Source organism: Pimephales promelas, chromosome 15, assembly GCF_988280905.1.
Source record: "Pimephales promelas chromosome 15, fPimPro1.hap1.1, whole genome shotgun sequence".
Lineage (NCBI taxonomy): Eukaryota > Metazoa > Chordata > Actinopteri > Cypriniformes > Leuciscidae > Pimephales > Pimephales promelas.
The window spans coordinates 30,898,673-30,918,426 of record NC_142783.1 but is presented as its reverse complement, the minus strand read 5'-3'; the positions used below and the strand labels follow the sequence as shown (position 1 = coordinate 30,918,426).

General features: G+C 38.3%; 1 protein-coding gene across 1 annotated transcript; it reads right to left on the bottom strand.

Annotated features, from left to right (window-relative positions):
* Window positions 1–460: 460 nt before the first annotated feature.
* aldh6a1 (aldehyde dehydrogenase 6 family, member A1) lies at window positions 461–19,421 on the bottom strand. The gene is made up of 12 exons (XM_039653400.2): window positions 19,265–19,421; window positions 18,587–18,631; window positions 16,768–16,842; window positions 15,944–16,105; window positions 14,079–14,157; window positions 12,265–12,567; window positions 12,065–12,186; window positions 10,570–10,759; window positions 8,191–8,372; window positions 6,547–6,726; window positions 2,490–2,588; window positions 461–1,056 (listed from the first exon to the last, which is right to left on the bottom strand). Exons 1-12 carry the CDS (start codon window positions 19,301–19,303, stop codon window positions 952–954), a joined length of 1,581 nt encoding a protein of 526 aa, XP_039509334.2. The 5' UTR covers window positions 19,304–19,421; the 3' UTR covers window positions 461–951.
* Window positions 19,422–19,754: the final 333 nt, after the last annotated feature.

Here is a 19,754-nt window from a genome sequence, read left to right as displayed (position 1 = left end):
CTAAACACAGTGGAACATTAAAACCCTCCGCCGCCAACTAGCGTTTCGGAGCAGTACTGCAGAGCAACCAAGACCTGAACGCAGAAGTATAACTACTCACAACGGCGTCGCCTACGTGCGTAGCCAACGCCGTACACTACGGCGTACCCTCGACGCAGAAGTATAAATTGGCCTGAAGGGTACACTGTATGGGACACGTCTGTGCGTATGCTATGCCGTACCTACCGCGCGCACCCTACACAAAAGTATAAATTGGCCTTCAGCCCACTTTAGCACGCTCAGAAACTCTCTGAAGGTGATACAAAAAAAAAAGTACCCAAAAGCAGGTACAGGTACAACTTTTACACAGTGGAAAACCAAACAAAGCCGATATACAGTGTATACAGTGGAAAAGCTCCAATAGTGTGCAACCGGCTTTACTTGGCAAGTGCTACTAAAAATAAATAACTTCAAGAACAAATTCATTGTCTTTTTTTATTGAGGCAAACAGCCCAAAACAGTCGTCTATTCATCAACAGTTCACAAATTTTGCATACAGTATGTATATAGACTGTCATAACCAGAGATAATGCTAGTTGAACAGTTCAGAAAAGCCAGTTAGCTAAAGATATTATAGCACTTTACCTTTTTTGTGGACTTAATACAGTCAATTTAGTGTTGAATGTGGATTCATTATCTTATGAAACATAGAAACTTCTGCTATATCGGGGTAAGAAACTGCCAACCATTTGACAGATGTTTTATACAATTAAAGAGCAATTTGAGCTACATTTAATTTTAATTATCAAAGAGTGAAAAAAAAATCACAGTATTTGGAATCATTTAACTACATTCAACAGTTTAGCAGTGAACAGATCATTTCATTTTTGAAAATATCAATGTTCAGTAGTTAAAACTTGCAGTTTTGAAGATTTTGGGGGGCAGGGTGGAGTTTATACAGGTGATCAATACTTAACGTCCCATTATTGGCATTGTAACGGCAGGGGACTTCAGTGTAGCATCTTCTGCCTTCCACTGTGAGGTAACAGTTTTGATCTGTGTGTAGAACTGAATGCCCTGTGATGGAAAGAATACCAAAATACTTAAGACTAAACAATGACTCAAGATTAGTCATCTTTTTAATACCCTCCCAAAATGACAATGACATCACATGAGAAATGGCAGGTGGCTGGCAAACGTATGCTGGCGAAAGCAATAAACCACTTGTGTCAAAACATGTCACTCATAGCTTTGACAAACTACAGCTGATGAAATTTTATACCAAAACACATTTTAAAGCCAAACACTGGAAACAAAACATGGTAAACCAAATGGACCATGTCACCTGATTTTAAACTCTGGCCGGTTCATTTGCCATCTGGGGAAGATATGGCGTGACCAATCATTCTAAAATATTTGTTTTTCCAAGGCAGAAACAAATGTCAACCTCTCAATGTCTCTTTCAATTTGGTAATTGTTTTGTTTATTTTGTATAATTGAAATGAGTCTTGTGTGTGTTTTATAAATTTTTTTTTTCTGTATTCTTGTCTAATGTTCTACTTTTCCTTGATTAATTTAAAGGGATTAAACGCAAGACGATGCAAAAGATAACTCACGCGCTGTACTCAAACTGTACATCCGAAGCACAGCATGTGAATTCTGAATTGAGTTTTCTTTTACGTCTTCTTGCTCGACAGACAATTCCACACAAAATTATCTTAAAATTCCCATCTTATTCAAGTAAACATAGTTGGTTATGTCTTAAGTAAACGTAAACAGTTGAGAAAGAAAACATGTGTAACAGTATCAGTATATTGGATCTATGCATTGTCTTAAAGTGACAGCAGCCTAATATTCCTGCTGCTGCCTGTGTTTTAATGTTAAAGGGATACTCCACTTTTTTTGGAAATAGGCTCATTTTACCACTCCCCCAGAGTTAAACGGTTGAGTTTTACCGTTTTCCAATCCATTCAGCCAATTTTCTGATATTTAGAAGAATATCAGTAACCAGACAGTTTCTGGTCTCATTGACTTCCATAGTAGGAAAAGTCAATGAGACCAGAAACTGTCTGGTTACCGATATTCTTCTAAATATCAAAATATCGGCTGAATACATTAGAAAACGGTAAAACCCAACAGTTTATCTCTGGGGGAGTGGTAAAATGAGCCTATTTCCAAAAAAAGTGGAGTATCCCTTTAATCATCCAACAGACTCACTGCGAAAGAAACAAAAATCATTCAATGCTTTTGACTGAATAACTTTTGTAACTTTAATAAGGATGCATCTTTATTTAATTACACAGTGAAGACTATGCAGTTATTTTACATTTGATTCAATTTCTGTACTTGTATCTAACTACTGTTAGATCTACCTGTTCTATAGTCTTTATTTGTGCTATTGCTAGTAGTTTAATTATTTTTTATTATTTTATTACAGACTGTTTACTTGACTTTAATAGAGTTTGATATATATATATATATATCAATGGATATATGTGATGGATACTTACTTGCTTTCCATAGAAGTTTGTGTCGCCCCTGAAGGAGCCTCTGGAACCGGTGAATGAAAACATGGGCAGTGGGACGGGGATTGGTACATTAACTCCAATCTGTAAAAAGAGCATATTAAGAGACGTCTCAGAGGTCAGCTGTGTTTGCCCTCTCAGCAGTCATGTTCACTGCATCTCACATATCTGACACACTCACACCCTGATGACAGTTAAGACAACAGCTTACCCGTCAGACGCAAATGCATTTTTGTCTGCCGCAGAAAGCTGTATGCTTTCCTCACGTCGCTAGACACCATGTGGGAGTGACGGTTTGCAAATTCTACACATTACCTCTTCACGTTTGTCTCCCTGCTCAATGTAAACTTGGAAATCTCACTATACAAGAGTAGCTCCAACCTTTCCAGTGTGTATTGAGCTTGCCTACTGCGCTTCAATGTCAATGTAGCAATTAAAGTCCAGAAATAGGAGTTTAACATAACTACAGTTTAAATGTAGTGTTAACCTTTACTAGATAGCAAGCGAAAACAGGACAATCATCCCAGTGGATTTCTTTTTCTAACGTCGGTTTCTTCCACTATGAGAACATCTGCCTTGTGGATTGTAAAAAGAACCCAGCGTAAACTTTCTTAAAAACCTGCTAACGTCTAACATGCTGGTTTCAGATAATGTTAATCTTTTTTTTCTAAAAGTTAAGTAAATTCCTTCCACAGTGTCATTTCCACGGTAACGGAAATTACATTTTTGGGAACAAAATGGCCGACTCTTTTGTTTCGCAAATTTCATGGCCAGCCTGTTTCTGTATCCTGAATACACACAACCACAGACTCCTCAGCACACACCTCTATAGCCAGTAGGGGTGTAACGATATTTGGAATAATTAATTTAAAAAAAACTTTTGCTCATAATTAATTAACTCACCCCCATGTCATCAAAGATGTCCATGTCTTTCAATTCAGTCGAAAAAAAATTAAGGTTTTTGATGAAAACATTCCAGGATTTTCTCCATATAATGGACTTCAATGGGAACCAAAAGGTTCAAGGTCCAAATGAGAGTTTCAGTGCAGCTTCAAAGGACTTTAAACGACACCAGACGTCTTATAACCATCGGTCATTTAAAAAATAAATGAAAAGGTTTAAGTTTTATAAGCACAAATACTCGCTTTGCTGTGTTCTGTCATGAGCGGTCATGACTCTCCAGTTCAAACTCATTCATCAAAACGAACAAATCTTTTTCAAGTCCTAACTCTGAGGGGAAACATCGCATTCGCAACTATGGTGTGAAAAAACATGTATACTTGAGCATTCTGTCCTTTTTAGGGTCATATTTTGTGAAATCATGTCCTGTTTTTGGTTAGTTTACATGTCTTTGGTCTGTATTGTGTTCATATGTCAAACCGTATCAGAGTTCATTTGGAAGAGGACCGAGACCCATCTTTTCAACGTCTCGGCCCGCTTTTTTAGTGCACAAGGTTTCAGATGGCAGCGTTCACAATTATATAAATGAATCGCACCAGGGTTCGTTGAAATCAAACCAGACATGCCAAGTGTGAACACACCCTTATAGCATTCAGTCATACTGCATTAACCTTGAACACCCATGCACATCTTTGCTTTGGGAACAAGCTACTGTTGGGCTTCAACAACTGTATACGGAAAGTGTGGAACAATCAGCTCATTCTATTGAAAGAGTTGACGAGGCAGTCGACACTCAACTGAAAGCCACAATCATTTGTTTGTGTACCAGCTGAGAAAAGTAATGGATGCAGAGAATAACTAAACAAAACATTTTGTTTTTGGGATGGGGTGAGGCTGGAAACTGGCATAGTTTTTTTTATGCGGTTGCACAATTTGAGCCTTCTGGCCGAAGGTGACTCGTGAGGGAATGGACGGAGAAAAAAAAAAAGGCAAAAGGAGGTTCTTGTGTGAGGGGGATTGAGAGGCCAGCTCAGCACATGGCCCGTGCCGTGTCCTCCAGCATGTGAATCGCAAACACACAGCATAGCGGCTCGCCACTGGCAAATAAACGGGGTAAAAGGGGGCTGTTTTTTGCATAACCACCAGATCAACAGGTTGCAAGGGATCCCTTTTGAGTTTAATTTCAGACTCAGGGCTTTACCAGCAAAATATTTTGGCAAAGTGCTGCTTTGAATAAAAAGCACATATTTGCTGTGAACTATTTGTAGTGTGGATGTTTTGTGGTAGCAGCTGTATTTTGTACATTTTAAAATATGTGGCAAACAAGTGAAGTTCAGGACGGTTTTACATACATACTTACAAGAAGGCCTTGTGTTACTAATGGCAGCTAAAGAGACAACGCTTGCATATGAAACGTGCTTTCGGTCGAGGAGTGGCGCCAAGGGGATTTTACACATTTCATTTACTTCACATTCTAATATTTACTCGAGAGGTGTGTGCCTGCAACTCTTTACCTACAATGGTCTTGTCAAGAGCCTACATGACATAAGGAGGTGCCCAATACGACACAACTGAACATTAACATGTCTACACGGTCTATAAGGGGGGATTTTTCCAGACGGACAGAGGTCTCTCAAAGTTCTGACTCTTGCATGCACCCATCTCAGGTCACGCAGATACCAACAGTGTTAAACTGCACTCACAAGGTGGAATAACTAGTAGGGATGTGTGTATATAATAAGGTACTGATATACCACAATTCTTTTTCTCACTAATACAAGCATTTCCATTTACAACATTAACAATGGGATATCTTTTGTGTTTAGGCTGAAATCCAGTTTCTTAATGGGATATCTCTTGTGTTTAGGCTAGGGGTGTAACAATACACGTATTCGTATTGAACCATTTGGTACGAGGCTTTCGGTACGCATTTTTAAGTATATATAATTTCTCCTGACCTGATCGTGCTGCCATCTGTGTCCTTGTTGAGTAACTGTTTAACATTTATATTTTGCCAAAATGTTGATAATATAATGAATTTATACACTGCATTTACGTAAAGGATTTTGTGATTTATATTGTTTTATTGTTTTTATATTTTCCTTGTAAAGTTTTAACTGCTGTTTCTTTTTAAGGTAGACAATATTAACATCTATCCAGGGACAATGGATGAAAAATAGCCTTTTGGCTAATTCTAGTACATTTGCAGTAATGCTAATTAATGTACACTGTCCCCGTCAAATAAATAAATAAATAAACCGAACGGTTCGTTGGACCATTTTTCCTGCCGACCAAAATGTCGACATTTCAAATGTAGGCGCGTTGCGCATGGCAAGCGTGTTCATAATGTAAGAGACGCTGGCGTGACCACAACATTGCCCAACATCAAATGGCAAATATAATGTAAGCAGAACGAAACTGAGCTACTTGTTATTATGTGGTTGACGGACCGTTTATCAGTTTGGACCAATGCAGCGCGCGCCGTTCTTAATCAAGCAGCACTGTACTACACAGTCAAATCCAGTAGAGAAAAAATTGGAATTCGACACTGAAGTAATAACATCGCTGCGAGATCTAGTGAGAAACATTCACATTTCTCCGTTATTAACGGATCAAACAGCGCTGACGTGGAAATCCAGGAGAAACATTGTGCTATGAATGAACTAATCAGTGTCCACAGATCAGCAACATTCACCTTGGGTTTACTGTAGTAACTACTTATTGTAACCATGGTTTGGCAGGAACAGTAGGCTATAATGCCTTCAAGTAACATCACGTCGGTTTTATTTTGCCATTATGAATACAATTGCTGCCCTCAAATGTTAATCTGAACTAAAATAAATTAATTTGACCAAGCAGCTGTTTTGTTTAGTTTTATATGCACCTAAAAAAAGGCCCCAATCACTGTTAGTTTTAATAAAAATATAATTAAAAAAAATCAAAATCAAGGAAATTTCTCTGGCATTTCTTTCTTTTTGTTGTATCGAAAACGTACCGAACCGTGACACAAGTATATCGTATCGAACCGAACCATGAATTTTGTGAACCTTTACCCCCCTTGTTTAGGCTGATATCCAGTTGAGAAAGTCTGATGTATCTCAATGTTAATCATAAACCCAGCAAATACTGAAAGAAATCTCACCTGACCAACATCAACTTCATGGGTGTATTTACGTGCTGCAGCTCCGTTGGTGGTGAAGATGGCGGTTCCGTTGCCATATGGGTTCTTGTTGACCAATTTGATGGCTTCATCCAAGCTGTCGGCCTCCAGAACCACCAATACAGGTCCAAATATCTCCTCTGTATAGCACTTCATGTCGGGCTGAAATTGAGGTAGCACAAATAGCAGGTGTATAACAGTACATAGCCTTTGCATCCTATTGCTTAGTTGGGATTTAACCATCTACATGTTACAAACAGTTTTTGTCCATTTAATGAAAGTAAATAGCTGTGTTTCTACTGTCGGGCCAAAAGCTATGAACATGGGGAATACCAGAGACCGCTTGAACTTAGACAAAGCATATACTATTACAATCACGCCTTTGGACTTAAAAGCCTTAACTTTTAGGAAGTGAAGGCATCGACTCGACAGCCATCGGCACTGATTCCCAACAAACTCGTCTCCATACCGGCGTGATCATTGCAGCACACGAGATCCAGGGGGCGGAGTTGGATCCAGATCCAATGGGGGGAGATGGGTAGGATTAGGGGTGGGGTTAGGGATCAGAGGGCGGAGATGGGTAGAATTAGGGATCAGGGGGCGGAGATGGGTCGGATTAGGGGTGGGGTTAGGGATCAGGGGGCGGAGATGGGTAGGATTAGGGGTGGGGTTAGGGATCAGGGGGCGGAGATGGGTAGGATTAGGGGTGGGGTTAGGGATCAGGGGGCGGAGATGGGTAGGATTAGGGGTGGGGTTAGGGATCAGGGGGCAGAGATGGGTAGGATTAGGGGTGGGGTTAGGGATCAGGGGGCGGTGATGGGTAGGATTAGGGGTGGGGTTAGGGATCAGGGGGCGGAGATGGGTAGGATTAGGGGTGGGGTTAGGGATCAGGGGGCAGAGATGGGTAGGATTAGGGGTGGGGTTAGGGATCAGGGGGCGGAGATGGGTAGGATTAGGGGTGGGGTTAGGGATCAGGGGGCGGAGATGGGTAGGATTAGGGGTGGGGTTAGGGATCAGGGGGCGGAGATGGGTAGGATTAGAGGTGGGGTTAGGGATCAGGGGGCGGTGATGGGTAGGATTAGGGGTGGGGTTAGGGATCAGGGGGCGGTGATGGGTAGGATTAGGGGTGGGGTTAGGGATCAGGTGGTGGAGATGGGTAGGATTAGGTGTGAGCTCATGTCAACATCTGTCATGTTAATTTTTTTTGTGATCTAGCTAGTTTTCAGTCAGCTACCCCAAGCTGGTGAATCGATGATGTTGTGTAACGTTCGACAGAGGCGTGTTAAGGGTGGGTTTTAGGGTAGCACTGCGGGGCTACTGGCCTGACAGTGGAAAACACAGCTCGATTTTGGCTTTGCGGCTCAAGGTTATTGGCCCTGCCCGGCACGTTGTTAGCCCTGGTTTGAACTGGCCTAATAGTGGAAAAGCGGTTAATGGGGTCCAAAACATTTCTAAACCCCAATGACTTTCATTGTATATATATATATATATATATATATATATATATATATATAAACACCAAGACATTCTGCACAATATCTTCTTTTATGTTCCAAAGATGAAAGGCATACAGGTTTGGAGCAACATGAATAAGTGGGATGAACATGCGCAGATAGTAGTTCTTACCGTAACATTGCTAATGATGGTTGGTCCTACGAAGTTCCCGTTTTCGTAACCCTTGACCTTCACATTCCTGCCATCAAGCAGCAACTTGGCGCCCTCATCAACACCGCTCTGAATAAGGCTGTTCACTCGTTCTTTGGCCTGAGGCGAGATGAGAGGTCCCACATCAGCTCCGGGCTGGTCACCTTACAGAAGAGACAATGGAAAATAAATAATAATACAATAAATTAAGGAGTTTTTGCAAAACATAGCCAAACCACAGCCATTTCTGATTATAATTAGAGTTTTGTTAACATGTTTTTAGTCCTAACTGTCATCACAAGTGGCACTTTGAAACGAAAGCTGAACGAACACTATTTATTACATAATGAATGAGCAGAGATCTAACGACCACAAAAACGTGTGAATTCATATGTTAACAATTCAGCGCACAACCAAGATGCACTCATTTGCGGAATCATTACTGTAGTGAAGATGATTTAGGTGGATAGTCGGCAGAAAATGTAGCGGTTTCCCTTCCAAACAACAATTTACTTGGTTAACCAGAAGTTTAGACATCCAAAATGCCAGAGAAAGGGTTTCTCTGTCGTTTCGTTGATTTTCGCTGAATAGATGGATGAAGAGGACGACTTTCCTTTAATTTGCCCTTTTTTACTGGGTCGTAACCAAAGGGACTGGCAAACACTGACATATCCATATGCACTTGCACACATATACATGCACAAACATGAATAAACACACAGCCACACACACAATTTTAGATACCCTGAGGCCATTTGTCTTCGAGGGCTGTTTTAAGGTTTCAGAATAGCTGCTGCGGTTTAGTTCCTCTGATTACAATTTTCATCGGCAGAACTTTTTTTCAAACATTTGATCGGCCCATACTAATTTCTGGTCCCCTTTATACCACAAAATGTGCTTCAGCTTTGTGGCATGACCAAGACAAATAGTGCGTCTCTCCTCTGGGTGAGCTGAACATGTTTTAAGTTGCTCAGGGAGAGGTGTGGTCATGAAAGCATGGGTGGTCTACAAAAAGGCTAAAAAAACAGGGATAGAGCAACTTGAATGAATCCCGAGGAAAAAAAAAACTGAGTGAAACTGTGGAAGAGACACTTTATTCAATGAATATCATGAAAAAATATTCCAAGGTGACATTTATGTTTGATTTTTTCAGACTCAGTTTACAGCTGTAAAACTGACTAAAAACACTGAATTGATCAATATTCATATCATGTGTTCTAACTGGCACAAAAAAAATAAACTGTAAAAAATTACATTATGGGGACCCAACAGAATCACAGCTAATCATAACAAATGTTCAACAAAATTTCACTGGTCTAATTTATAAGCGACAGACAAAAGGATTGTCCTTCTAGGGTTTATTTCATTTTTTCCGCATTCTTCTCCGTCTCACACACATGTGAACATCCAAACCTTTAACATTTACATTTATTTATTTTAACAGACAAAGTTATCCAAAGCGGCTTACAAATAAGGAATACAACAAGTGATTCATCTTAAAGGGGCAATACATATGAGAAATGCTAGTAATACAAAGTTTTGTTCAGAAAAGTAAAGCTAGAACAAGGAAGGCTAGGGTTGGGAAGTTCATTCCACCAGAAAGAGACAGTGAACGGGAAGGAGAGAACTCTGATTGGCTGTTCAGCTTATTGAAAGAGTCAGTGCGCAAGAATAAAAGCAAAACAGCAAGCAAAGAAGTCAAAACAAAGAAGTCAAACGCAAGCAAAAAGTCAAAAAGATAGAAGGCTGTTCTTACGTTACGTCATCTCATCTGTTCACCATGTTCCTTGGCGAATATTTCAATATTAACACGAGCGGAGTGGAATAAAGAAAGCGTTTAGCAGGATTGATATTCAAAACAGTAAGCACACGCTGCTTTGTTTATGGTATGTGTATCTGCAGTCGGCCGGCGGCGTCGGTTTTCCTTTTTGAATGACGAATATGGACTAATATATCTGCAGAAATAGACAGTTGGCTCATTATACGCAGGTACAGAACACATTATAGCTGACAGTCGCCTGTAGTTCTCTCAGTGTGTTCAAGTGCAGCTTTTTACCTCGACGAGAGGCGACAACACAGTTGTCTTTTCATCGTGTGTTCCGGGCTTAACCTAGCGGTATTCAATCATTGCAAGTGCAGTTGTCAGACGGGATGTGGATAGCATGTGCAAACATCAGTGGGCTATGCTGATGATGAAAATTATGTCATGTGCACTTGTTCCCAAATGCAGACAAGCAGAGTGCATTTTGGGCTTGATCGTGTTGTGTCTCCACGACTAAATTGGGTGTCAGATTTGTGAGACATAAAGTGCTGTACTGGGGTGCAGGATTAGACCTGATGAATATATTAAAGCTCAAGTACCTGCATTGACACGGAGACTCTTTGCACGTTCAACCAGCTCAGGCAACCAGGTTTGGGCTTCTCCTATGAGGATTGCAGTGGAAAGCGCCATACATCTCTGACCGGCTGCTCCAAAAGCAGCACCAACCAACTGGTTGAGCGTGTTCTCTTTGTTGGCGTCAGGCATCACCACACCATGATTCTTCGCCCCCTGGTGGACAGAAGATGAGATTCTGAAGAAGCAGCTCGACGGCTTTATCAAAATACAACTCTAGCACTAGCACAAATGGGAATGGGCGAAGTATAAGAAGTGCAAAAAACACAGTTTACCATCTTGTATAGCTATTGGATTGGTAAAAGATTCAAATGTAAAATTCAAGTTAATTTGCAAAACTGCAAAGAAAAGAAGTGGTAGTAGTGGTGGGGATTGTTGTAGGGTTTCAAACAAGTTTATCTGCAGTGAGAGCTGATGTGCTGGGATCAGAAATCCAAGGCATCTATAAACTGCTAACTTATACATTTCTACAATTTAACTCAATTCACTGCTGTGCATCATCTGTGAGTCAGTCATGCTAAATCTAAAATTTCCTTGAGTCAGACTAAAATCACAGCCTCATTATAGAGTTTAGGAATCAACCAGAATGGAGAAGATTCATTTGTAACTGAATGCTGCCACCATCTGGCCATTACAGTTATGCTGAGAAGATACAGCTGCTTGTGAAAGTTACACTGTTTATAAAAATAGGTTTATTAACATCAAGTAATATGGATTCACAAGTAATATGGATTTAAAACAACATGGATTTAATTAAATTCATTAATTCATCCATTATTTATTTCTTTTAAAGAAGCATTCAGCAGTTCGGAATAAAACACTACGGAATAAACACACTTTCTGGGAAACTGACGCAAAATATCTGTAATAAAAATGAACGTTGCTGCAATCAGTGAAGATACTGGCTCTATTTCACTCCATCATCATAAATGGCTTGCGTCTCAGCGCATGCAAACGAAATGCAATAATCGCCGTCATGTGATCTTGCGTTCAGATGCTGGTATTTGGAAATCCAGACGCTTTTGAAAGAGAATTAAATGTCTGATGACAGACTTTGGCTGAGGAATTTCACAATGATCAAATCAACACTTGAGATGCAGTACAATGAAACTGATCCATTGGTTAGTCCAGTTTTCCAATCGCATCCACTGTTGAGGCAAAGTCACGCTATTTTTTTTTTGTTGCGCACAGAAGGATTTATTTAGTAAATGTGATTCCATCATAGTTTACATGTCCTCGAGTGAGTGTTTTTAATGCGCATCGTGGGGTTTCCATCCAGCATTTTTTACGCGATTTCCCAAAATCTGCATAAAAACAGGTGGATCGAAATAGGTTGTGTAATTTAACATAAAACCAATCAACTTAAAGAACCCAATGCTAGCTAAAGAACTACTGAATGCCTCTTTAAAGAAGTCATGTCGTTCGTAAATGAAATGCATTAACTTTATGATCTAAACCAACCATGTTGCTCTGCACTCTCTTGCCATTTTTGGAGCCTCTCTCATAGATGTACTCGCCAGCCTGGTTGGAGCCGACGAAACTGATGGCTTTGATGGCGGGATTGTCACAGATGAAGTTCACAGCTATAAAAACATGAAAAAAATCATTTAGTTATCAACACACATAATCTAGATCATAATGCGGTCAAATAGTTTCTGTACCGGCATGCTGTCCGTGGATTATGTTTAATGTTCCATCTGGAGCGCCGGCGTCCTGCAGCAGTTTGGCCAGCAACATGGTGCAGCCAGGCACTCTCTCTGAGGGCTTCATTAAATAGGTGTTCCCGCACACCATGCCCATTGGGAACATCCACAGAGGAATCATGGCAGGGAAGTTGAAGGGGGCGATTCCGGCACATACGCCAATGGGCAACCGGTATGTGAACGTGTCCATGTCTTTAGTGATAGAGGGGAGGGTCTCACCCAGCATTAGAGATGTGATGCTACAGGTGTGCTCCACCACCTCTGCAAGATCAATGAACACAGAGTAAATAATGTGACGGCACACAAACAAAATGTGTGCCTTTCTTTGGCCCTAACAGCCAACAACACCTCATCTATAACACCAACAATGAAATATCACAGGTTTTTTGACTGTGATATGTTGGCAGTTTTATTTCTAAGTGTCTATAAAAGAAAAGGAAACATCTCTATAGTAAATGTACTTATGATGGAAGCTTAGCAGGTAAGCATCAGGAAGGTTTAGAAGGAGAAATGAGAAGCTTACACTATCGTTCAAAAGGTTTGGGGTCGGCAAAAAAATGTTTTTGAAAGAATTCTTGTAAGCTTCATCCAAAAATTAAGTATTGATTGTCTTTTGAGTTGGGAGTGCTTTGTTAGAAGGGGAAATTTCTTATGTAAAAATGATTAGCTGGATCAGGTGTGTTTGATTTGGGTTTGTGCTAGATGTGCATTCAATGTTGTAAATCGTAATGATTCTGAACTGTAAAAAGCCTTCATGTGCTTGTAGAACTTGTAATTATAATGTGTTAACACATAATTTTATAGCGTTATTATTATTAATTTTCTCATAATTTTACGACTTTGTGTGAAAACAAAAATTTTTCAACAAAAAAACAAAAAAATTTCAACATTTGTTGATGTTTAGCCCATTTTGCTGTTTTCATCTAGCATTTTATTTTATTAGGGCTGTCAAACGATTAATCGCAATTAATCGCATCCAAAATAAAAGTTTGTGTTGACATAATATATGTGGGTGCACTGTGTATAATATTTTGTATATATATATATATATATATATATATATATACAAAATATTATACACAGAAATATTTTCATGTATATACTGTATATAGATTTATATATAATTTATTATTAAATATACATGCATGTGTGTGTGTTTATATATATATATAAACACACACACATGCATGTATATTTAATAATAAATTATATATAAATCTATATACAGTATATACATGAAAATATTTCTTAAATATATACAAGCATGTGTGTGTATTTATATAGGTAAAATAGTTATACACAGTGCACCCACATATATTATGTAAACACAAACTTTTATTTTGGATGCAATTAATCACGATTCATCATTTGACAGCCCTATATTTTATGCAACATCCCAAAATGCGCATAAAAATAGGTGGATGATGGAAACAGCTATTGACAATTAGGATCCGCAAGGATAACAAGTCGGTTTACTTTTCACACTGACAGGAGTTAAAAGAGTGGACATATCTGGACACACTCACAGTGTATTATATCACACATTTGCAGTGTGTAAGCCTCCTTCATAAGGCTGTTTACAGTAAACGCATCATGTTTGCTTAACATATCATAAAGGATGAGTCAAAATGATTGTCTGTAGTAGCTGCGGTATGGTCATTAGGTTGAAAATAACACCCAATATTCCTTTTAATGTTCGACAGACTTCACTAAAACATTCACAGGAATTAACTAACAGAGATTTTACACATGAATTGTCACAAGAGACTCACGCAGTCCTCTGAACACATCGCCCTCAGCATCAGCCAGGGTTTTGCCCTGCTCCAGCGTTATCAACTTGGCCAGCTCTTTCTGAAACACAAATCAAATCACATATTATACATATAGCAGACAGTAGTGCAGAACGATTCAATCAATCAATCAATCAAATTTTATTTGTATAGCGCCTTACAACAGCCAAAAGGTGCACAAGGCGCTTTCCAATAAAAGCATCAAAATAGACAACAGAAAAAAGGGGAAGAACAAAACAAAACACAAAAATAAGCCCGAGTTGAAGATTACATGTTAAAAGCTTGTCTGAGCTTTTAACATGTAACATGTAATTTTATGATTCATCAAAATAATAATCACAACATCCTCATGCAGCCTTTGTAGAAAGTGTTTTTGTTTTTTCAAAGCTCTAGATTTCAATTATTCACATTACAAATCAATAAAAGACTATTAATTGTCACTATCAGTAACCATCTGCATAATTCAATTAAGGCGAGACACTACAGGTGAATAGGGTAATTTATTTAACTAGCAGATATCACCATGAATCTTTCCCAGGTGATTGCCTACATTAAGATGACAAAAAAAATTGATGACAAAAAAAAAATGACAAAATTTTTTTTTTTCGGTAATTTAATGTTTAATTATGCAAACTACGCATTATCTAATTAACTACGCACTAATTTGCATATATTTTAAAAAACGAAATCTGACTATTGGATAAAGCCAGCTTCAAAATTATTTTGTCATTGTGTTCACATATTAGATGGGGAAAAAATTACAGAGGGATTTATTGATATCTACTTTTATTATCCTATAAATCAGAACATACTGTCAATAGCCTTAAAGCTACACTGTCTGATTTTTACCCCCATCTAGTGGTGAAAGGGTATATGACCATCAAGAGAATGTTAGTTTCTGTTCCTCTCAATTCCGATTTCGTTTCAACTCCTACGGTGGCCAATGTAGTCCAAGATTAACATGGCTTCCAGTTCGACCTCGCCCATGAGAGTTAACTCAAACGTAAACGCGAAAGGCGAAGCTTAAATTAACGGGTATGTCCCCCAGCTTTGGCTAATGTACTTTCAAGATGGAGGGGCAACATGGCGACCGACATTAGAACCCCTTACCCGTATGTATTTTCAATGGCATATTATACACTCAGGAGAATACTTTATTACTTGAACGACGTAAATATACATTAATGAGCACACTTATTTTTAAAAGAACTAAGTGTTTTTAGCTAAGAATAAACTAAAAGAGTTACACGGTGTAGCTTTAAATGATTTTCGCTATGTTTTTTTGAATGAAATATTATATAAATCAGGCTAGGAATAATATATTTACAATTCACTCTGTAAATGTCTTCATAATATAACTAGGTACAAGCCTGGAAAGTTTGGTGTATATAGGTGCTACGGAAGTGGAGATTTCAAACTTCGAGTATGAGAGAAAAGTCATTTTGAGAAAACAGGCGCATTTAGAGTTAAATCCCCCCTTTTACTTTCACGATTGGTTGCTGATAAAAAGAAAATGACCATATTTTGATATTTCTAACGGTGTGTGTGTGATGACATTGTGCATATTGCGATCGCTGAGCAGCAGGATGATTTATATCGCCAACTTTTGATAAATTTATGAGAAATCTACAGATGCAAACAGAGAAAGTGTCATAAAATATGACCTAAATATGTATTTATGACTTTTTTCATCACAAGTCATGTTATTGAAGACAAATATCCCAAAAATGACCAGTGAAAAAAAACGATGTTTTTGCCTGCCGTGTCTCGCCTTAAATTATAATCCAGTTACTGAAAACAGACCAAAAGCAAAACAAAAGGGTTGCGGATGAGCAGAAGTCACTTACAATATTGTCTTTAATGAGCTGCTGATAGCGAAGGAAGATCTGCTGGCGGGCCAGGATGGAAGTTTCGGACCAGGTATGGTACGCCCGTGAGCACGAGTCCACGGCGGCCAACATCTCGTCTTGTGTGGCCTTAGGCACTCGACCAATGACCTCGTTGGTGGCCTGAGGAGAGCGCGAGCATTATAATTCAATCACAGAGACATTGCATCTATAAATAATGCTTTGTGCCCATTTCTCTGCAAAGTGCTGATACAGTACACAATTCACTTGGTTACAAAGGTTGTGCTTTCTTGCGGTTACAAACATTAACATAACATCGAAAGACAACCATTTTCTAACACGAGATTCACTCAAACATAGGAATCGAATTATATCTAAAAAAAACCCTGCTCTAATTTGATATTATTCAGAGTTTCTAGAATATAGAGTATAAATGTAGAATGAAGAAACAAAAAAGCAATTATTATTAGCATCGGTTTTCTATGGTGAAAAGCAGATTAAATTACTGTAAAGCCCAATAACCTGGCTAAGTTCTCATATTGATCTGTATGCACATTGGTAATACTCAGTGAATACTCCTTTTCAAAAGCATGAAAACACCAAACAATATCAGTGACTCTGTAGTGTACATGTATACTGACTGCTGGTATAACTAAGTAGTGGAGGTGCAGTGTAGTTTAGTCACATGTGATTAAAACACATCCATCTAATAGGTTTTAAGTGTGCTCAAAGAATGTAATCCGTTAAACTGTTGTAGTACATTATCTCTTCCAGTGTAACTTCAGCAAAAGCATTAGACGTCTGCTAGTACAGTATGAACTTACAGGATTGTGAATGTCCAACCATTCTGAACTCTTGGATTCTACAAATTTTCCATCAATGAACAACTTGGTGGTAGGCTGAGGAAGGACACAGAGAAAAGTATGAGTAAAAAGCAAACATAAAACACAACTCATAAAAACAAAACATAGTTAGAACAATAATGGTTTGATGCAGCAACACTAATATGTTTTACTTGTATTTTTTTAAGTGAGAGATGAGAAAATAGCTTAAGGCTGGAATACACTACATGAGTTTTGACCAAGTTTTTTAGGTAACACTATTTCGATGGTCCACTTTAGGCATTCAACAAACTATCAGTAACTTTGCATTTACATGTGAACTAGCAGTCATTAGAGTATTAGTAGACTGTCTGCTTAGCGAAGCATTATAGCATTATATCTAGGGCTGTCAAACGATTAATCGCATCCAAAATAAAAGTTTGTGTTTACATAAGATATGGGGGTGCACTGTGTATATATATATATATATATATATAAATACACACACATGCTTGTATATGAATTTAGAAATATTTTCATGAATATATTGTATAGATTTATATTATATATAAATATTTTATATAAAAATATTTTTTTTTCCATAAATATACATGCATGTGTGTGTATTTATGTATATACAAAATAATCATACACAGTGCACCCCCATATATTATGTAAACACAAACTTTTATTTTGGATGTGATTAATCGCGATTAATCGCTTGACAGCCCTATTAATATCTGCAAAATCTTTATTTTGATACTCACTTTAAACAGCTTAAATAGCAAATACATATTCCACTAACCCGAACCTAACAGAATGCTAATACTCTAAATGGAGTTAGTTGACATGTACAGTAGTTGCAAATTACTTTCAAAGTTAGTAGAATGTCTAAAGTGGACCATCAAAATAAAGTGTAACCAATTTCTGCTTTATTCACAGTCTGGAGGACTTGGTGCTACAGTAGTTGCTGAAAGTTACAGATCTGATTTGATTGATTTTACAGGTAATCGCTCAGACTTCGACTACGATTCCATCCAGCCAGAGGATATCAAACATTTTGATATTTGAAGCTTATGTTAGAATGCACTGTTTTCATTTGTCATGCATCACCAAGCAACAAAACGCATGTTTCTGCAAGAGTTGGTCCTCAGTCGTCCAGTAATCACTTGCAGCAAGTGTATGATGCCTAGTGTTTAGTCATCTACACTCTTAGAAATAAAGGTTCTTTTTTGGCACTGACATCCGCAAAAACAAAATGTTTTTTATAGTGGCAAAAAAATGTCTTTAGATTTTTTTAAATGTTCTTCACACTAAAAAAAAAATGTTTCTTCTATTGCATGCATCACAATAAAATACCCTTTTGGAACCTCTAATTTAAGAGCGTACTGTAGTGTATCCCGGCCTTTACACACAATAAAGACTACTATAGCATTATTCCTCTCAATAGAGGGACATAAAATCCAAGAATGACAGACTGATTTCTCGAGTCACTGTCAGATCTGAGTCATACAGTGTAAGTTAGTACAAGGTTCAGTGGAAGTGTGGTGGTCTTCTAAAATGAGGAGGCAAAGTTTCATTTGATGTTTACACTGTCTATAGGTTAAAGGCTTATGGAACACTACTATAGGTTGAGGACCAAGAAAAATAAGATATATGAGCAATATTTCCACAATCAAATTGCTTGCTTGGCTCTCCTGGTCGCTACTTTTAGACTGCAATGCATTTGACATATTTGACAAACGTTCAATTAATCCACTTGATTATTTTGAGCCCAAACACCCTTTACACAGATATGCGTTCACATCCCCAATGAACTTACCACAGAGGAGGAGGAGTAGCACATGCGTCCCATCTGAAGAGGAACCTGCAGAACAATATTTCATTCATTTACATTATTATCTCTGGGAAGATAACTTCATTTGATAATGTCAGTTAGGATATTAAACCTCATAAACAGTAAAACTGCAGTGCACCTCTCTTACACTTAACCTGATTCATAGAAAGCACAGATCAGCATTGAAATACAACTAACGTAATGGGTTATGTTATGTAGCTTTTAATCAATGTGGATATGCAAATATATATCTTTAAATACATTGAAGCTGCTTTTCTGCAGAAAATATGATTGAATTAGACTCACTGTAGCTCAAAATTAAACAAGGACTAATGCATGAAGTCAAATGCTTTCTAGAACTGTGATAACACGAGTAGAACTTAGCGCATTTGAACTTGACCAAGTGAACTGTTGCGAAATTATATTATTTGATGAGAATAAAGGTCATCACTTTTTGGCAAATAGGCGACAAACTTCTTGCCCTTTTAAGTGCATTATATATAGAACTGCTTTCAGGGTGGCTACAAAGTATGCTAGTGGTGTTTGACTAACATTACAAAGTAGTATGCTCGTGGTGTTTGACCGCTGAGTTGATGTGACGTAACGTCAAACTCATTCTACTTGCATGGTTGTAAAAAATGCAACGCCTTTTGTGTTTCTTACCCTCTTCTTTACAAGAGAACGAATTAATGTCGCTGCCATGATGGAATTCGTAGATTATTGTTGTATTCACCCCCCTAATGTGCGTCCAACCCCCGCCAGAGGACGTGTTGTGCGCCGAGACCTGGCTGCAGCCTGCAGAGGAAGGAATCGCCTTTCCTACTGTCACTTTAAGAATGGGCGGGACATAGTCTTCAAATAGCCAATTATATGCCGAATCCAAATACTCCCCCCCAATTCATGAAATCTATTGGTTAGACGTATAAGATGATTCACCAATAGCAGTGCACGTTTGTTGAGAGGCGTTTCTTTGATGACGCAGACAAAGATCATAGGCTAGAGCTCCGTTGACTAGAAAGTGATAGGGTATTAAACCTGTCAATTAATTGCATAAAATAAAGACATGTGACACATTTACGCGAGAAGACACATTTTTTCAACCTACATTAATTTTAATATTCATTTTTGATACATTTTATTTACTCCACGCCAT